Source organism: Mercenaria mercenaria, chromosome 1 (assembly GCF_021730395.1).
Source record: "Mercenaria mercenaria strain notata chromosome 1, MADL_Memer_1, whole genome shotgun sequence".
Lineage (NCBI taxonomy): Eukaryota > Metazoa > Mollusca > Bivalvia > Venerida > Veneridae > Mercenaria > Mercenaria mercenaria.
In genome coordinates this window covers 4,093,751-4,114,911 of record NC_069361.1, presented here as the reverse complement: position 1 = coordinate 4,114,911, position 21,161 = coordinate 4,093,751, and the positions used below count along the sequence as shown (strand labels likewise).

The following is a 21,161-nucleotide window of genomic DNA, read 5'->3' as shown; positions in this document are numbered from 1 at the left end:
AATGAAGAACTCTTAAACTGTTAAAACTCACTTTGTCATAATTGCTTTTGATACAGATTTATTAGCATATGTCTTAGCAAATTAATCATGAAATAAAAAATTAAAATAATGTTTGAAAAAAAAGTAATGATTTTAACGTGTAAGAAAAATCGCAGCCACATAATTATTTACCCTTTGGATACAGGTTTACACTTTTTATTTATATGGACTACTAGTACATGATGAGAAAAACTATTTTGATGTAAGTGGCTTATTAAACGAGAAATAACCAAATAACAAATTTTCTAAAGAACAATAGAGAATAAAAGAAAATAATAGACATATATTGGAAAAATGTTCACTAACAATTCAAGTGTACCAACTAATCCATCAATTATGTTTCATTGTGTATGGATTAATGGGAAATTATAGGACACCCAGAGTGCATAGAATATATGGTAATTCAAAACTGTCAACTTCTCAGTGTTGTTATATGTTTTGGTCCTTCGGGATCATTGATTTCAACTCATTTAGATTTGAAAATTGAATACTGCTTAAGCCGGTGCTAGGGGGCATGGGCATTGTTGCATTTTCCATTACTGCTCACGAACAAACTCAATCAAACCGAGTCTACTCTACCATTTTCACGGTTTGCTTTGTTCTCGGTGCTTCCGAGGAATTTACTTTTCAGATTTTAATTAGTAATGGGTGTAGATATTTCTTGATATCGAGCAAGGATTAGATTCTTTGGAGGTGGTCGTCATGCTTATAAAAATACTCGTAAACATGTACAGAAATATGTATACAATCCTTATACCAAATCATCAGACATTAATGTGCGAGTTTTTTCTTCTTGTGTAGTGATCTTGGTATCTCTGCAAGAGTATAAATATGCAATGGTGGCCAATCAGAGCATCAGCTTCAGTGTTGCTGTTGTTAATGATAATTGCCTCTAAAGTTCCTTCAGAGACTTGTATTTGCTCCAACTACGGAACCAGCTTGGATATGTACAGTGTAGACGGTGACATGTTTACAAGCATGTATGCCTTCTGTATTGAACGCCTACTCCTCTTAGCATCTGATGCCGAGGTAAACCCAGGGCCATCTTCAGAAACACAGACCATTCTAGACGCTATCTCAGCTTCCAACTCAAAAAAAAAACATCTAAAGAAATAAGTGAAGTTAAATGCGAGATTCTATCAGTGTATTCTGACTTATTGAATGTAAAAGCCGAAATATCTTCAGTGAAATCTAGTGTCGAACAAAAGCAAACTATGCTAGAGCATATGGTGGCCGAAATTGAAAACAGACTTTGGCTATAAAAAGTCTTCCCGTACTTGGATTCGGTGTTGTTATATTTTCTGGTCCTTTGGGATCATTGAGTCCATTCAACATATGTGTAATAGAGTTCCACTTAAGCCGGTGCTAGGGGGCGTAAGAGGTGTTGCACATTTCATTACCTCTCATGAACAGACTCAATCAAACCGAGTCTGCTATTATTCTTCTTGGTTGCATTCTTTGCTTCCAAAGGATCTTTTTACAGATTGTGCTAACTATCACAACAACAATCTTTAAGTGCCGTGTGGCGGCTGTAAAAAGTCTCCCCGTACTTGGATTCAGTGTTGTTATATTTTCTGGTCCTTTGGGATCATGGAGTCCATTCAACATATGTGTAATAGAGTTCCGCTTACGCCCGTGCTAGGGGGCGTGAGAGGTGTTGCATATTTCATTACCTCTCATGAACAGACTCAATCAAACCGAGTCTGCTATTATTCTTCTTGGTTGCATTCTTTGCTTCCAAATCTTTTTACAGATTTTGTTTGCAATACAGAATATAGGAATGAATTAGTAACCAAAGATTGTGATGCTCTTGATATGAAATTTTATAACCATTGCAACATGTGTGAAAGGCTTGAGTCACAGGTAGATAAATTGGAAGCTAAACAACGTAAGAACTCCCTGCGCATATTTGGTCTTCCGGAACAGGTTAATGAAAATACAGATTTATTAAAGTCATTTGTCAAATGTAATGTTCTTGATAAAATCATCAATAGGAAATCAAATTTGCAAAGAGATATGGTGAAAATGATAATAATGAACGTATAGTGCTTATAAAACTTAGTGATTTCAGCCTAAAATTGAAACTGTTTAACGGTGGTGATGAACTTGGGGATAATGGCATTCGAATTTCAAATGACCTAACAATAAGGCAGCGTGCATTTTGGAAATCAGTGAGAGCAAAGGGACAAAAAGCTTTTTACAAAGGTGGGCGACTACAAATAATAACAGATGATACTGATGATACTCGAGATGCATTTAAAATTCGCATATTTAAACGGGGCGTTCGCAAAACCTCCAAAAGTGGCTCTGATACAAGTATAAACTCTATAATTGAGAATACAAACCAAAAACATGAAAGTATAAGCACTGATAACTAGGAATCAGGGCAAGGCCCTATACCTACTATCAATCATAAAAAAACTTCCTTTCTAGAGTGGAATGTAGAAGGCCTATCTAACAAATTGACAGATGCTGATTTCATAAAGTATTGCCAGAAGTTTGATATCATTGATTTTATTGAAACGTGGGAAACTGATGTGCAGAAAGTGATTCCGCATTTTAATGATTTTAATGCATCTATATGTCCAGCCATAAAATCCAAAAGAGGTGGTGTAATCGTTTTGATCAGAGGTTATATGGCTAAATATGTTAAACAATTTAGCCTGGATTTTCAGTATGGCGTTATATTAGAAACAGACAAACATGTAACTGAGTTCGAGAAGAACTCTGATATGTGTGGATATATTTTCCACCAGTTGGTTCACCTTTCTATGACAATAAGTCAGAGTCTGGACTACAGACCCTTAAAAATAAAATTATTAATATGGAAAATCTTCTTTTATGTGGTGATTTTAATGCTGGTACTGCAGAACTAGATGATTTTGTATTGTGAGACAAAAATGTACCATTATTCCATGAATATTATAATATTCTTAATGTCTTAATGATACAATTACAACAAACCGAGTGTCCTGTGACGAAGTTATAAATAAACAAGGACAAGAATTAATAGCCTTTTGCAAAACATATAGTGTTTTAATTCTGAATGGTAGGGTCGATAAAGATGCTTATAAAGGTGATTTCACATTTACTGATTCTGTAGAATGTGGTGTTATAGACTATTTTGTTGCATCAAAGGCTATATTTATAAATGTGTTGATGCTATGTCTAATTTTAAGCATCTACCTGTAACATGTTCGTTATGTACACAAAACAGAAATATAGTAAACGACAATATTTGTCAAGAAAACATTCGATCAAATTCAACTTTTTATAGATTTTATAGCAAAGATGAGGAGAAAAGGTACTATGAAAATATTGGAAATAGTGTTCTTAATGGCGACTTTGATTAGATAGAAAGTTGTCAGACATGTCAGCAGATATAAATGATACCATAACAAATTTCGAATGACTTATTTTAGAAAGTTGTAAAGAAATGAAAAGAGTAAAAACACATAAAAAACAGTGTAATAAGAATAAAAGGTTTGATATTGAGTGTATAAAAAACAAAAATGTAAAAAACAAATTGTTGAGAAAAAAAAACGACATAGCAAAAGTGTTAATGATTTGACTTCTTACATAGAAAGTAAAAAGACAAAGAAACATGCATATAAATATAATAGAAACAATCTTAACACTATTACATCATCTGTCAGAGATTCAAAGAAATTTTGGAGTCAAATTAAATCTTCACAGAACATACCAAATACAATTCAAAGCACATTTCCAGTCGGTTTTTCAGTCTGGATTTGGAAATAATGACGATATCAGTGGAAATAGTGATGACATCAGTGTTGATGATTATATTGATCAAAATGGAAATTTGGAACTCACTGGTGGTTCTGAAAATGTATTGTTTAATGGTGAAATTACTGATGAAGAAATTATTAATGTTATAAATGAATTGAAGAGAAATAAATCCTCAGCTGTTTTTGATACATGAGCATTTTGTTACCACAGTGAATGTATTGTTACCTTATTTGCGCAAACGTTTTAACTGAATTTTTTAGTAATGTTTTTCCTGAATATTGGTCAGTATCTATTCTAATACCTGTATGCAAAAAGGACCAATATATATTCCTGACAATTACAGATGAATAGAATTATTACAAATTTTAAGTAAAATATATGTATTTTAAATAAAAGACTAACAACTTTTTATGCCTATAGTAAAATCAAAGAAGCACAAGCTGGATTTAGCTCTGGGAACTCAACAATAGATAATGGTTTTATCTTATATTCACTTGCAAACAAGCATCTATGTAAAAAGAAAAAAAAGTTATCTGTTGCTTTTATTGACTTTAAAAAAACATTTGATAGTGTAGATAGGCCAAATATGTTCTCTGTCTTATCAAAATATGGTGTCAAGTACATCTTCTAGATTCTGTGAAAAGTATATATAATTCAGTTAAGGCCTGTGTAAGAAATAGAACTGTGTGTAGTGACATATTTGACTGCCCTATTTTCTTTTTTTTCATTATTTAAATGCGTTATATGTTGCTATGGATGAAAGTGACCTCTCTGGTATGCAATTAAAACCAGATATGATTCAGATCTTAATGTCACTATTTGCAGATAATGTTGCCTTAACTGCAGATACAGTAAATGGTCTGCAACAGCCCGTTCGCTTAGCTCAGTCCTCCACCTCTGATAATTCATGTGGGGAAGTTTGCAGTTACTTGCGGATAACAGGTTTGTACTGGTACAGAATCCAGGAACACTGGTTAGGTGCCCGCCGTTACATGACTGAAATACTGTTGAAAAACGGCGTTTAACCCAAAACAAGCAAGCAAGCAACAGCAGTTAAATGTATTATCTAATTATTGTCACGAATGGACAATATGTGCAAATATTCAGAAAATCCAAAATAATTGTCTTTAAGAACGGTGGGCATTTATCAAGGCATGAAAAATGGTTGTATAATGGGGAGAAATCCATGTAGTTAATGGTTTATGTTATGTACAATTATTTTTAGCAGTAAACTTTCTATGTATAAAATGTCCGAACATATGGCTTTTAAAGCAAAAAGGATGTTAGTATCTCTTTTATCATACTTTAATCATTTAATGCCTATGACAAAAACTACATTTTTAAGTTGTTTGATGCAAAAATAGCCCCAATATTATTATATAGATCAGAAATATGGGGTTTAGATTATATGTCTGAAATTGAAAAGATACAAATGTATGCCTGTAAACGGTTTATGTCAGTTCCTTTTAGATTTTGTAATACAGTTGTTGCAGGTGATTGTGAAAGATATCCTATGCATCGAAACATTGTGTTCAGTATTGGCTTAGGATAATAAATATGCTAGATTATAGGTATGTTAAGAAATGTTATCAGATGTTATTTTATTACGATATTACAAAATTGTGAGATTAAATTGATACAGAAATGTATTTGGGTATATTTGGGAAAATCAGAATTGTCAGAACCCTGATTCATTTTATGTCAGTATGTCAGTAAAGATTAATATTTACAAGAAAGGTCAGAAGAATGAAATAATAATGTTAAGTTGATTTCTTATAGGCATTTTAAAACAACCTTTTTCTATGAGCCTTATCTCGATATATCAGATATTTAGAAATATAGATATGCTTTCAGTGTTTTGAGAATATATTCACACCCAGTTATGATTCAGCAAGGTCGTTACTTTGGTGTAGATAGAGACAGGAGATTTTGTTTTCATTGCAAAAAGGTTTTTGAAAGTGAATGTCATATTAAATTAGTATGTCCTTTGTATAAAACACTTAGAGAAAAATACATACCGGAAAAAATTCTATGAAAGTCCAAATATTCATAAATTTAATATTTTGTTGGCTTCCAAAAGTGAAAATATTATAACAAGTATTGCAATTTATATATATAATGCTTCAAAGTTACGTTTGTCTGAGACAGAGACAGTTTAATTTGTGTGTTATATGGTTTACATATGCCATAACTGTTATGTCTATATTTTGTATAAGTTTTATTTTATAAAAGAAAACATTACTTTTATTATAGCCAAGATTCTGGTCTTGCCTTGATAAGGCTGATAGTTGGACATAGTAACAAAAGTACATATATTAATTTATTCTGTCCATGTCTTTTCTTTACTTCGTTTCGGTAAGATACATGGACAGGCATGTATAAAATATGTTTTTAAGAAAAGTTAGAAATTATGTACAAACCTATTTCTGAAATCAAATGCATTTTTTTACATGAATAATACAATTATTTAACATTTACTTGATTATCCCTTATAGGAGTTGTTGTATGTTAATTTTTGTATTTGTATATATAATATACATATGTATATGATTGATGGTGTATGGGCCGGAGGCCTAAATCACAATAAATACTTGCTTTGAATTTGATACATGAATATTATGTACTGTGTACAACTGAAAATATTGAAACATCTTTACCACATTTACCCGCCCGTTTAGTTCAGTATTGAGAACGCATATCTAAGGATCGTGAGCTCAATCTCCGGGCGAATTACGACTATTTGATTAAAGAGATTGTGTTCTTAACCTCTGATTTATGTGGAGAATTTGTAGAGAAGTAAAGAAGTAACTGCATTTTTGCGTCTCATTTGTAACCCAGATTGGTGTAGTTTTACTCAAAAGTTGCTATATTACCTGTGCAAATGCTTTTAAGGAACTCTGTGAATAGAGCAAAGTCACGCCACATTCAATTGTCCGAAGTCTTGTGTTTTCCCCATACATCACTGTGCAAATCCTCTTGTTTGGCCTGTGATATGCAGGCTTCATATCCGCAGATTTCAGTTTGTTAAGTTTTGTCCATAGTTGTCTCGTTTAGGGCAAACCAATTATTTTAACTGGGGACCATACGCCGCTTTTCAGGGAATTGCACTTTGTGCATCATTGAAGGGTTCCATGTGCACCGCCGTATGGACACGTCTGTGGGTATCTCTAAATTCTTTTTGTACTTTTAGCATGTGTAAATGAGTTCTGCTCAACCCGGGGCTAGAGGGCGTGGACGGTAGAATGCAATTCCACTACCGACAATGAACAGGCTCAATCAAACTTCCATTTTTGTCGTGTTGAGCGACTTGTGGAGTTTCCACTTTCTATTTTTGTAAGTACGCTTGAACGCTAGCTGTTAGTATTTCAGTTACATTTAACCTCAGACGGGCAAATGTTATGTATACCAAGCAGGTTTATGCAGCCTAACTGCGCCTGAATACTGTAATGACCAAAGACCACATTTATTTTGATTAATATATGTTCTATATTGACATTGTACATTATTCCAATATTAACGCCCTGGCAGTGCATAAAAATAAAAAATAAACAGAGATATTCAAGAGAAAAGAAATCCAGCCAAAACCAAAAACAACATGGTGTTAATCGGGTCTTCTTTCACCATCTTGAACCAGTTCACACGAGTATAGGTAATAGTCTCGAAATGGCCGAAAAATACAGACAAAACAGGCCGTTCTGTTATGCAGGCCGTCCTGATATAGTCATTCTATGAAATTGTGCATGTACTTACTATTTCATATCTCCTGTATTTAGATATTAATTTTTAACTGTTTTCGCGTTACCACTTTCTTATTGCGGGAAACTAAGAGCAAATGACTATGGTATACCAAGTTGTGGTAAAGAGGGCGGATCGTTATCAGAGAAACGACAGCAGGTTTATAAATAGAACCAGTGATTAGGACCAATTTATTCGAAATTTCAAAGGATGGTTAAGCTAACGGTCAATTAACTTTTAGTGCTACTTTTTGACATCTTAAAAAGCTTAGAAAAAGTTAATGATTATGAACACACATTTTGAACCAAAATTTAACCGGTAGTTCGTTCAATAGCCAGTTAAAGTTTCAAACAAGTGGACCCTGTGTACATTCGTGACGTGTAAAATGCTTTATTACTTTAAACTAGATTCAAATGGTAAATTGAAAGACTTATCGTCGTTACTACCGAGTTATGTATACTATATTGGAGATAGTTCTTTTATTATTCATGAGAGATTTCAATTAGCGTGTCGCTCTGATCAAAATAGAGAAAATAAAACTTAAAACCGTTGAGAATATTACCCGATGTACGGTATCCGCTGAATGTACTGACTTCATGAAGACAATGATGCGTAAAGATGTGTTATGACGTGTTGTCATTATTTTGCCCTCATAACGTTTTATGCCAGTTTGTAAATTCTATAGACAATTTCGCTTTTTTGTGACTTTCTATAGAAATGGTTTGTAGTGGTGAAATATGTAAACTTACATGATAACATAGCTTGATTTTGATAAATGTATTATGTTATCAACTTCATTATGGATATTGCTCTAAGCTTACGCTAAATTTCAAAAATATAGATTGTTATTTATGACATTGGCAAAATAGCTAATGACACGTATACTGTTTTGTTCAGTATGTTTTGTTTAAGCTGGATCATGTACCTGTTCTGAGAACACACACGCGTGAATATCAAAATGTGTGCATATCAATTTCTGTTAAATGAATTTTCCAATCTCTTACTTCGTCCAATACCGTTACATTTCACCAGACTATGTTATTTTCAAGCAAGTAAATTATAGCAATCTTTGCATTTGAAATGAAATATATCTAGAAAGTACTTTCATACGAACAATGATTTTTCAGCTTAATCACATAATTTTTAAAGATAAAGGTTAAAAAAAATGTTAAATTGTTGGTTGGAAATATTTTTTCTATTTTAAACGTCTTACGTTAACCATCCTGATTTCTTTTTAAATGATATCACACACTTTCACATTAATCTTTTTTTTTTGGGGAGGGGGGGGGCGGGTGGTGTTTGGGGGGGTTAACGCCGTTTTTCTACAGTATTTCAGTCATGTAACGGTGGGCAGTTCACCTAACCAGTGTTCCTGGATTCTGTACCAGTACAAACCTGTTCTCTGCAAGTCACTGCCAACTTCCCCACATGAATCAGAGGTGGAGGACTAATGATTTTAGACACAATGTCGTTTATCAAAAAGTCACAGAGAACATACGCCCCACCCAAGGATCGAACTCGCGACCCCGCGATCCGTAGACCGACGCTCTACCTACTGAGCTAAGCGGGCGGGCATTTGACATTAATTGCTCTCATTCATTGGTGATTTAAAATAACAACAGTTTATCATGTAACATATTGAAGGGAAAGAAATGTCAATAATAATATTCTACATTGCTTGAGAAAGATTGTTAGCGAACGTTTTATACTTTTTTTTAATCTTCTTGACTCTTGATTCGTCTTTACCATCACTTCTTCCAGATATTCTTACACCGTTTGCGCAAATAAGCAAACGAAATTAAAGTACAATTTAAATTTTAAAAAATGTTGTTTCTGTTTAAAATGCAGAATTTCAATACTTAAAGACATTTTGTAAACTTTAAAACGTTTACAGACTAATTCATGATATAACTGAAATCAGACTAGTTGCTACTGAGGTATATATTTTCACCATAGATAATGTATTAATTTTTTTTTTGTGTGTGTGTGTGTGTGTGTGTGTGTGTGTGTGTGTAGTGTGCGAGTGTTGTTCGTGTGTGCCTTTGGGGAGGCTGCGTTTTTGGAACCTGACTTTCCCTGTTGGATATTCTTCCTTGTTTTTACCGTTTGATTCGCATTTTCATGGGTTATTTCGAATATGGAATGCAAAGTTTTCTTTATTACAACTTTTATAATTATCTAGCTTTGTGGTGCTGCAATGTATACCTTTGACAAAGGGATATTTATCTCGATGTCAAGTGGTTGTGACTATAAGACAGACATTGAATCAAATAGCATCGGTATCATGTCTCGTTTAATCTATCTTTAAAATAATGATTTTCAGTGTGTGAAATTGCAGATATTTCTCAATTGTCTTCGTTGCATAATATTGCCAGTGCTTTCTTGTGAAAAGCTCGCCGATATAAAAAAAAAAACGCAATCCGATGCACTCCCTTTGTTAGCAGGTGCCACTTAATGAAGTACCAGATGGGGGCATAAAGTATTACTAACCCTCTTTCGAAAAATCGGTTTTCAAACATTTTCAGGGTAATTCATTTCAATTCTATGAAGGTAATATTGCGTTTTGATGAACAGCCTACTTATGTTTCAAAATGCCTTCTAGATAATATTGTACATGTTGGGCGTTCGTTTTAATAAAATTTAAAGCACAGTGTAGTGCAAAATGCTTTTGTGGTAGGTTAAAAGCAATATATAACATGAAACAAGTGAAAGATTATTTGTCGTGCCAGTTTTTATAAATTTGCTGTAACATACCCAGGACCCTTAATTCTCACTTGAATACGATTTGGATCGACCCATCGTAAACTCGTTAAAAGCAACTTGAAAAAATGATGTTTTTCACGGCAACTCATCATTACGCTGTTCACTACAAAAACCATATTGTATAACAAAACACTGTTCTCAAATGGTTCAACTGGAACAATCCAAGCGTATTTCATTGTAGTTATGTTTAGGGAACGCAGGTTGTCCGTGTCTAAATCTGCATGAAATCCGCCAAATTCATACGGTACTGCATAACGAAGTAGATCGTATCGGTTGACACTATTTCCAAATTTGTCATATAAGTTTCGACCGGTTGCATAGGTCAAGAATCTGTATTAGTTTTATGAAATATTGTTGAGAGAGAGTGTCTAAAAAAATGCTAAGAGCTGGTATTATTTCATCCGAGTAGAATTGTTGTATAATGTGAAGAATACGTGGTAATTGTCCGTCTGTCGTCGGTATATTCCTCCTCATTTCTGCTGACTTGAACCATGAACATACCCGGATGGGCGGCATTTAGATTATTTGTACTGTAATTATTATGTAATAAGTTTGTTTCATTGGTTTGACACCCATTATTGAGTTGTTTGTTATGAATTGTAGGGTCTAGAATAGAGCAAGAATGTTTTTTTTTTTGTTTTTTTTTGAAAAAAATGCATATCCTACATGCCCTAATACTGCTTCATTTGAATGGAAGCGATAACTGATATGTAATATCTTAGTAAATGTTTTGCCGAATTTTTATTGCCTTTATGTTATGGACCGGACAAGGGAAACCCCGTATTGACCTTTGACCTCTGAGTGTGAACTAGAGGTCTTGGTGTCATGCATGACAAGTAGTCTCATCATATGAAAGCTTTGTAAAATCACTTGCTGGATGACAGAGTTATGGACCCACATGAAAAAAATTATTATGACCTTGACCTTTAGGTAGGAATCTGGGTATTTCGCTTGACATATTGTCTTAATATGGGAAATACTTGTGTCAAGTAATATCAAAATTACTTGATTTATGTCAGAGTTATGAGCCGGATAGGAAAAATAGTCTACTGCCTTTTGACCTCTGAATGACCTTGACGTTAAGGCTAGAGGTCTGTCTGTTGCGCATGACACATCATCATTTTTGTAGGTTACATTTGTGTCATGCAGTATTATAATTCCTCGAAGGACTGCAGAGTTATTGGCCGGACAGTAAACAAAAACAACAGAACAGACGTTTGACTCCTAAGTGTGACCTTGACCGTTGAGCTAGGGGTATTGTTATTGTGTATCACATGTTTTCTCGTTATATGATACATTTGTGCCAAGTAATATTAATTTCCGCTCGACAATGATATAGATATGGACCAGACAGGAAGAAAATCACTATTGATCTTTGACCTCTGAGTGTAGCTAGGCGTCTGAGTGTTAAGCATGACACGTTCCTTCTTTTTGGGATACATTTTTGCCAAGTTCTATTAAAATCCCTTCAAAGATGAGCTATGGATGGATCGGTGAGGGAAAGACACCTTTGATCTCCAAGTGTGAACTTGACCTTTGAGCTCTGATTATGGGGAACATGTTTGCCAGGTGTAAAGTGCCAAGTGTGTTAAGCATGACACGTTGCTTCATTTTAAAATACATTTTTGCCAAGTAATATTAAAATCCCTTCAAAGATGACAGAGCTATGGATGGATCGGACAGGAAAAAAACATATTTGATCACAAGTGTGAACTTGACCTTTGGGGTCTGATTATGGGGAACGCCACGCACCAAAAACGCAGCCCCCAAAAACGAAACCCACAATACACAGACGTGCACACTATAAACACACACACACGCGCGCGCGCACAAACCAAAACAAGAAAGAACATCCAACAGGGAAAGCCACGCTCCAAAAACGCAGCCCCACCGCCCCTCCCGCCAACCCCCACCAAAGACACACACGAACAACACTCTCACACTACACGCACACAAAATAAACACACAAGGACAAAACAAACACAGTAGGGCACTGCCTTGGAACGGTCAGTGGCAAAACCACCACTAGGGTTATGGTGCGCACCAAACGCGTTATATTTCTGTATTAGCAAAATGACAGTCGCATGTCGCTTAGTTTAGACAATAACAAGGCGATCGAAGAAACATATCCGCCAAATTAATTGAAAGGCCTGAAGACCTTGATGAGAAGACTTTATAAAAAATCCATACAGAAATAAAACTGAAGTTATGTCACGACACCATCATGTTGGCATAGACAACTTTTGATACAACTCATGCAAAGAAAGTAATTTTGAAAAAAATTTTCAGTCGAGTAAGTGGTTTCTGATAAGGTTTCTAAAATATCAACTATACTGGTCAGCGACCAACAAATCCGGACGACCACCGAACCCGGACACCCCCAATTAACGCTTTATTTTGTCGCTAGCTTTGATCGTATGTTGCCGATCGATCAGACGCTTTCTTTTCAGCAACATCATTTATATGTAAATATTTGACACAAAAATACCTTTTATTTCGTTTCACACATAACATGTATGTTTACATCGTCGGGGAAGTGGAATATGTGCATGTGCACAATTTTCATTGCGGCCCGTCACAAAAACTAAAGGGCCCGTGTATAACGCCAGGTAAGCAGACAAATGTTCAATATATTACAAAAAATAAATGATACAACATGTGATGAAGTCTTTCTCAATTATAAATCATCATGACGCTAGTTATCTGTGAAAAAGCAAGTCTCCGTAGGTAAGTAATTATATGCCTGGAACTGTATCGGTCATAATGCATTTTTTTATTACTAAAATAGTAAAAGGTAATATTTTAGTTATAATCATATTATTAAAACAAATTTTCTTGTTTCAAATCCATAACAAATATTATACAGAACAACTATATGTCCGGACACATGGTACTGTAAAGAGATAAATTACAGCGATTGGTACCCCCATTTCCGTGCCTCAAAAACATACGCAATCTGTATTTATAGGTAAACAAATATGCTCTTTAGTTTAGCAGATAATCTAACTTTATTTAGTTGAAATTTCAAGTGTCGGGTATAAAGAATACCGGAGAGTATCCGGTTGTTGTTACCATTTAAAAACTAGATGTATAAAAAAGATGATTTTCTACCTATAATTTCATTTGAAAATCATGTTTTTCATGTATATAAAATTAATACTTGATTAAAACTTTAAGGGAACTTTATAAATACAATCATTTACTATTTAGAAATATAAATTTCTATTTATTAATTAGAAAAACAGGTTTGTGTGAAGGCTAGATTGAATATATAAGGGTATACTAACTGAATTATAGCCCCCATTTTGAAATTCAAGATGGCTGCCACAATTATGGCCGAAAAAAAATGTTACCAATGGAATTCTTAAAAAGTGTCACATAAGCTTTCATAAAAACATAACTTTTCAAAATATAGGAAAAAAATCACAGGATTACAATTCGCCACAGACTAGTATTTTAACCTGTGAATAAAGACCACCTCCCAATAAAGACTACATTTTGGCTCTCCCAAGGGTGGTCTTTATAGACAGGTTTGACTGTACATACATACAATGGTTGGGGGAAGAATCAACTGGTCACTATCTTCATTTTTTCATCTGTTTTTAAGGTTTGTAGGGATGCGTTTGTGTGCTTGTGAGTCTAAACCGGTGCCCTACTGTGTTCTTGTATCTTACTTGTCTGTTTTTCTATGTTAGTTGGGTGTGGTTGTGTGTTTAACTTTGGTACATGAATGTCTGCGCTATTGTGGTTTACGTTGTAGTGTGATTAAGGAACGTAGCATTCCCTTTGTATATTCATCATTGTTCCACTTTCCCGTTCAACTTCCTCCCTCACCCCATGTACTTGTTAGATTTTTGAAGCAATCCTTCTGTAATAGTTTTCCATTACAGCTTCTTTTTGTTGTGGGCCTACTTTGCAAATGCAAATGCGTGGCTCTGAGGCTGTGTTTTTGGTGCTCTATGCTTCCGAGAAACCTGCCCTTACCTATTACCTTTTGTAGATATATACGTATTAGTGGGAAAAAATAACCTAAAAAATTTCATCCCGAGTCTATTATTCATGTACTTAGCCAACTCACATACCGGAGGGGAAAGAATCTACCGGTCAGATTTTTATTCACCTCCTTTTTATGTATAAAAACTAAAGTCAACAACTTAACTGATTGGGCGTAGAAAACAACTGGTTTGTTTTCTCCTTTTTGTAAAAGGCAAGAACTAGGTGGGGGCGGAGTTACCAGGGTGAAATAATCAACTGATCAGTTTTTTGTGCAGGAAAACTAGCTGTAATAACTAATTAGGGGGAAAGGTTTGAAATCAACCGGTTGAATTATCCACAGAGAAAGAATAAACCGGGTGTTTCTTAGTACCTAATAAAATTTACAGTTTGCCTGATGCATGCATTTCAACAACAAAAACTGGATTTCTTCCTAATCTTTGTGTTAATCATTTAACTGGAGGCTTTATTCGATCATCTAATTAGAGTTGTTTTATATTTACAGTTTTTTTCTTCAGAGAAATCGAATATATAAGCAAAGGTTATCCGAATCATTTCAAAGTGCAAATAAGCTGGTACCTATTTTCAAATTAGGATAGTGAGATAAAAACTATCATGACTGCATTTTTCTCTAAGGCCTCGGGGATGCATTTGGTGAAATTATGTGCCAAACTTCAATAGAAATATTAGAATGATTCATGGATGTAACAGAAAATGGAATGTTTTACCATATACATTTATGAGCGAAATATTAACAGTAGTGACAACATGTGTTATACATGCGTTGAAAGAACAGTAACATGTGACTATCACATTCATGTTTCATCCATTATATAGAATACAATTTGGAGCAATATCACTTATACTGATCTTTTTCAGTCGATTTATAGACTTTTTGTTCATTAACCATAAATGATACCAATGATGTACAGTGAATGTATATTTCTTTTTCTCTCTAATAACTTTCCGTCTGTAAAACTCCGAACACGCTCTTTGTTTCAGACGTGGTAAAATTCCAATACTTTTACAGAGTTGTGTGAATTTCCCGTCTTCTTTTACATGTATAGGATCTAATTTGTCCATGAAGTACTGTGAATTAGGTACGTATACAGAGTTATTATCATCCTCTCTCAGTTCTCCCTTATAGAAATAGGGAGAATTACTTGTCCAGTCAGTTTTGTTCCTACCAGTGTCTACGAGGCCGATATGATTGTACTGAATAAATGTTCTTGTAACATACCCAGGACCTGTGGTTTCCACAGGGTTGCCACTTGGATTGGCCCATCGTAAGTTCGATAAAAGCAGCTTGAAAAACGGATGTTTTGCACGGCAACTCATGACTCCGTTGTTCACTACAAAGACCATATTGTGTAGCAAAGCACTATGTTCAAATGGTACAACTGGAACAACGCAAGCGTATTTCATTGTAGTTATGTTTAGGGGACGCAGGTTGTCCGTGTCTAAATCTGCATAAAATCCGCCAAATTCATACAGTACTCATAACGAAGTAGATCGGATCGCTTGACACTATTTCCAAATTTGTTATATACCTTAACAAGATATGGATGGCGTTTTAGCAGCAGTCTTCGACCGGATTGATAAGTCCAAAATCTGTAATCCCACGTAGGATTGTGTTTTATGAAAGATCTCATATGTTTTATATACATTTCTGGTATCATTTTGTCTGAGAAGATTTGGTGTATAATGTGAGGAATACGTGGTAATGGTCCGTCTGTTGCTGGAAATTCCTCTTCTTTTGCTGACTGGAACAATGGATATACCGGGATGGACGGCATAGGAGTTGAATTATTTGCACTATAATCTCCGTGTAATAGTTTTGTTTTATTTGTTTGACAACCATCATGCCGTAATTTGTTATAAATTATAATGTATCGTCCATCAGTCTTACATTTGTCTGTAAATATTTCTACAACAGAAAGCAAAAAGTATATTGTAGCTTACATATCATTTTAGATAATTAAAATAATTATTCAGTTTTGCTAAAGCGTGTGCCATCCATCACCACAAGCCTCGAAGATTTGTCCTAGATCGCTTACGTTAAACAGATAACAATGTGATAAAGAGTAGTCCAAAAACATTTCTTTCAAATCAATTAAAGGTGAGTCTGCAGATCCAGAAACACTTCCATTTTAAGATTCCACAAATTCCAATATAGAAATAAAAGGATATTCTGGTCACGATCCCTTTATAGCGAGTAAGTCAAGAGGGCTTGAACACCTTTCAGGACATACAAGAAAAATAATGTAGGAATTATTTTTCATTTTTATATCACTAAAATAATTCATAATGATAACGACATTACGTGGACGTCACGTCGACGTGATATTTAGCGCCATGTACACATCGAGTAATAGCATTTTCAAATTTGATTAATTATTTTACTTTAAAACATGTTACATATAGTTACTGTCTTATTTAATTTACACACATAAGGAGTTGGTTATCAGCTATGCTGAATAATTCCCCTTTATTTGCACCCTAATGGAACTATTCCGCAAGACGTATTACCATTTCCGGTCCTGCCCTGTAAAAACAAAGAAGCCTTTAGGACTTATTAGTTGGCGCCATATATGCGGCAAAAAGCAGTTCTATCACATTTCATCTAAATTTTACCAGAAAAGATATATTAGAATCGAAATAATTCATAACAATACCGTGTTTGAACACTATTTATACATTCTCGGGCTGAGCCCTCGTGATATTATTACGACCGACGTTATAAATAGTGTTAAAAACGGTTTTGCTATAAATTAATTTTCATATTAAACATGCCCTCTGGTGCCTATATTTTTGACGAATCCGCATTATTTTTACAGTCTTTGCTAGCAGATATCAAAGGAACATATGCTTAAAATCATTTTATTTTTTAAGAATTGGGCAATCAGTTTCTGCTGACACATTTCTAAATTTCTAAATTAAACATATGACTAAAGGGTTCGAAAACTAAAATATAGACAGCCATAACATAAAATTACGATAATAAATATATAAATACAGTTTTTATAAGTTAATAAAATAGATATTTTACGATATATAACAGTAAGTTTGGCACTGATTGGCCTACTGATATTGATCATTTTGTGAGACAGGGAGGAAAGACAGGTTTATTATGAAGAAAGTTACTATACCTACTTCCGGTAGATATATCATCCTTAACTTCAAGAAAAGCCATGCTCCTGAAACAACCAAACAGAATATTAAACACGGTATGCATTTAAACTTTTTCAAACAAAACGCTTTACGTATCATCCTGTCATAGAGGATCGTAGTTTTAATCAATATAATATATTGTATTTAAATAGTTGTATATCTTCATAAGCGTGAATAAGACTATAATGGTTTTGTATATTTATTTGGCTTACGTCCATATTTTGAAATATGATACAAATGATTACAAAACATGAAGTGCAGTAAATGCCACGGCGTTAACGCAGTGTCCATTATATCGCAGGTTACGCTATTATAGATCTTACACTTCTCCTTTCTTCTTCTCCTTTCCAAAATTGATTCTTTAAAGTCAAACAAAATTCAAAGCTGTAAACATTACCTTTCTGTCAAGTTTAATTGCTACAAATGTAACTGATTTTCTCATTGTTCAGAAAATTAATTCAGTATAATCTAATGTTTTTTTTTTACTTTCATTTAGTAAATATGCGCAATTATATATAAAAATAATTACAATTGAAACGTATTACATTTCTGTAACACCTCTTTTATAGAGAATATTACATGAGAGTCTTTACATATTGAATTTATTAAACGAGTTGATTAAAATAATACCATGCGGGTTTATCGAATTTATTCAACGAATTTAAACTCAATGTGGAAAGACACAAACGTTATTTTCTCTCTATTACATGTAAGTTTTTCCGGCTGAAACAACAATATTTCTTCTTCTTTCTGTACCTGTTCTAGACCAGCGCCTCCTGTATAAATAAAACGATAAATGTCAATGCACAGCTTTATTACACTAGTGTATTAACATATCTATTTCACTCCCATGACGTCAAACATATGAGCCGTGCCATGAGAAAACCAACATAGTGGGTTTGCGACCAGCATGGATCCAGACCAGCCTGCGCATCCGCGCAGTCTGGCCAGGATCCATGCTGTTCGCTTTTAAAGTCTATTGGAATTGGAGAAACTGTTAGCGAACAGCATGGATCCTGGCCAGACTGCGCGGATGCGCAGGCTGGTCTGGATCCATGCTGGTCGCAAACCCACTATGTTGGTTTTCTCATGGCACGGCTCATATATTGAAACAGTTTCTCCTACATAGTCATTGTGCTCGTCTGGCACGTTTCTTGATCGACTTTAGGTGATTGTTACATCCCTGGATCTATATGTTGTAGATGATTGTTGTGTTTCATCTGAGCGTCTCTGGGTACTGCTCGACCTTCGGCTTCTGTATAGTAATTTCTCCCGCCAGGTGACGTCTGTTTGTTTGCCCGTGATATTGCTCGTAATCTTAAATTGTGTAGCGCGCCTACAAATCTCGTGCATGTATGTTGCCCTCAGTCATATATCGATTCTGAATATGATACTAGTGTATGGCGCCGCCTCATATGCTGTGGACCAACTGTTGAAAAACGGCGTTAAAACCAAAACAAACACAACTTTTTCTACTTGCCTTGTCGGAATAATATGGTATCTCCGATCTTAAACTTATAATCACTGGTTCAATTTCTGTGTATTGTGTTGATCTATGCGCATGATCTCGTGTTTCTTTTTTCTCTGGAACGTGTCGCTGGTTTTGGGTTATGTCCAATTTTGTTCTAATCTTCCATTTCATCAAGGTTTTGTATGGTTTCTATTATGTGGTGAAGAATGAAAAAAATCAGTTGTATTTGTAGCAATTTGACTTGACAGAAAAGGTAATGTTTAAGCTTTGAATTTCGTTTGAATTTAAAGAATCAATCTTTAATGGAAAGGAGAAGTGAAAGATCTATAATAGCGTAACTTGCGATATATTTTCTGAGCCTTATGCACGTATTCCATTGTTTCCATACTAATTAGTACGAAAGATATTAGCCAGTTTAATCTCCGTGTGTACCTTCTCCGGCGATTTCCGCCATTTATTTTCGCATTTTAGTGTTATATCTTGCGCAAGAGGGCCAACACTAGTAAACAAAGCCTTTTATGTAAAAATTAAATGTTGTTAAGATTCGTTTAACTAAATCTGACATTTTCTACAGTATGAACTCCATTACATGAACTTTACGAAAGAAAACGTGTCACAACAAAGACATGAAACTGATTCCATAAAAAATGATTTTGATTGTATACACTATACACCTTAACTTTAATGAAGCCTTGCAATAATAATTGTAACGTCACACTCTTCTAAACCTATAATGTCCGTATAATAGTCTGTCAGTGGCATGTTAGTGCCTGGGCGGTGCCCGACTGTGTTGATTTTTCCTCCTTGTCTCGTTTTGTGTGTGTGCGCGCACAGCATGCGTGTGCGCGTGCGTGTCTTGCACGTCCGTATTTGCGCTTCTGTGGTTTGCTTTGCAGGATGACTGTGTTTTCGAGTGTGGCTTTCCCTGTTGAATATTCACCTTGCTTTTTTCTACTTCCCCCAACACCCAAACACCTTTTTACCCCTAAATTATGATCAAAATGCACTTATTTATTGAACAGACATCTTTCCACTAAAGTTTCTTTTTGTTGCGGACTTACTCTGCAATGCATGGCTCTCTGGCTGTGTATGGGGTACTCCTCTACCCTACCCTTTTATTTTTGTAACCGCTTTCAAACGAGAGAACCTGTAATTTCTCCCTACTGTAAGTTATAAAAGTTCTATTGCCTTTCAGAAATGTGCGTAATAATTAATGCCTTTGGGTTACTCTATAGTATTTATCGTTTATTTTGGGAATATACGATGGATACATTGTATGATATGAATATTGTGTAATGACTGTAAGGAAAATTAAACACTCCCAAAATGTCTGTGACATGCGATTTGGTATGTTATATAATTTACATGATTAAGAAATCACTTGCTTATGTTTTTTGCTACTTTAAAAGATAAGGAAACTATTTTTATATCATGATTGTGGTTTCCCTTTTAACACTGCGTTTTGTAATGTAGCAAATTTATAGTACTTCTTTAATGGATGTTTCAAATATTGTCCAACGGATAAAAATAATCGATTTTAAATAGTGTTCAGAGTTTACTGGTTTTGTGAAACATTTTGAGCGAAAGATAAGCCAAAGTAAAATATCTGACCATATCCCATGACAGTAAATTTCAGTGCATTAACAGTATTTCCTATTATTCTATATCTATTTTATTTATCCAGTCGTGAACGTTTATTTGCAACACGTGACCGTACAATATATTACCTTATTGGATGCACGTGCGTACCAAAAACCTGTATTTTTCCGTATTTGGACGGTTCAACAGTCCCATGTTAAACATCCGATAAAGTCCGAAACGCGTGGAAATGTTCCGAATGTACATCGGGTAAAGTAGGCGCTCTATGTACAGAGTCTGATTATGCGTCTGTATAGATCTAATATATATTTACACTCATACCAAGTTGGAGGCAGAAATACAGTGTTCAGTGAATCATTTTTAATTTAAACTGAAATAAAATAGATATAGAATAAAAAGGTTATTTAACATTGTACTGTACTGTACAATACGAGATATATTTGGACTCGTACCCAGCTGGGAAAACCATATTGGACTCCCCTACCTACAAATATACTTCTGGGATACTCATTTTAAACACATGCAGTGTAGACAAAGTTAAAATTAATCGACATACATGTAAATGTGATTTAAAAGCCACCTGTTCGCCGCATGTTTTGGTCAAAATGAAGAACTCTTAAACTTTGTTAAAACTTGCAAT

The 21,161-nt window shown here is 34.6% G+C and overlaps 2 protein-coding genes across 4 annotated transcripts; both read right to left on the bottom strand.

The window, feature by feature from the left end:
- Positions 1-15,002: 15,002 nt before the first annotated feature.
- On the bottom strand, positions 15,003-17,607 carry LOC128555577 (uncharacterized). 3 transcript variants are annotated; one of them, XM_053538301.1, is made up of 3 exons: positions 17,434-17,607; positions 16,810-16,825; positions 15,003-16,207 (listed from the first exon to the last, which is right to left on the bottom strand). In XM_053538301.1, exons 1-3 carry the CDS (start codon positions 17,548-17,550, stop codon positions 15,741-15,743), a joined length of 600 nt encoding a protein of 199 aa, XP_053394276.1. In that variant the 5' UTR covers positions 17,551-17,607; the 3' UTR covers positions 15,003-15,740. The 3 variants fall into 3 exon arrangements, with proteins under 3 accessions (XP_053394276.1, XP_053394286.1, XP_053394282.1); XM_053538311.1 differs by lacking the exon at positions 16,810-16,825 and having other exon boundaries at positions 17,434-17,606; XM_053538307.1 differs by lacking the exon at positions 16,810-16,825 and having other exon boundaries at positions 17,430-17,604.
- Positions 15,103-15,705, bottom strand: LOC128548004 (uncharacterized). The gene has a single exon (XM_053522242.1). The coding sequence runs from the start codon at positions 15,703-15,705 to the stop codon at positions 15,103-15,105; it is 603 nt and encodes a 200-aa protein (XP_053378217.1).
- Positions 17,608-21,161: the final 3,554 nt, after the last annotated feature.

What these genes read in the sequence shown, in the direction of transcription:
- LOC128548004 (XM_053522242.1), bottom strand. Translation starts at nt 15,705, where the DNA reads ATGAAATACGCTTGCGTTGTTCCAGTTGTACCATTTGAACATAGTGCT.
- LOC128555577 (XM_053538301.1), bottom strand. Translation starts at nt 17,550, where the DNA reads ATGATACGTAAAGCGTTTTGTTTGAAAAAGTTTAAATGCATACCGTGT.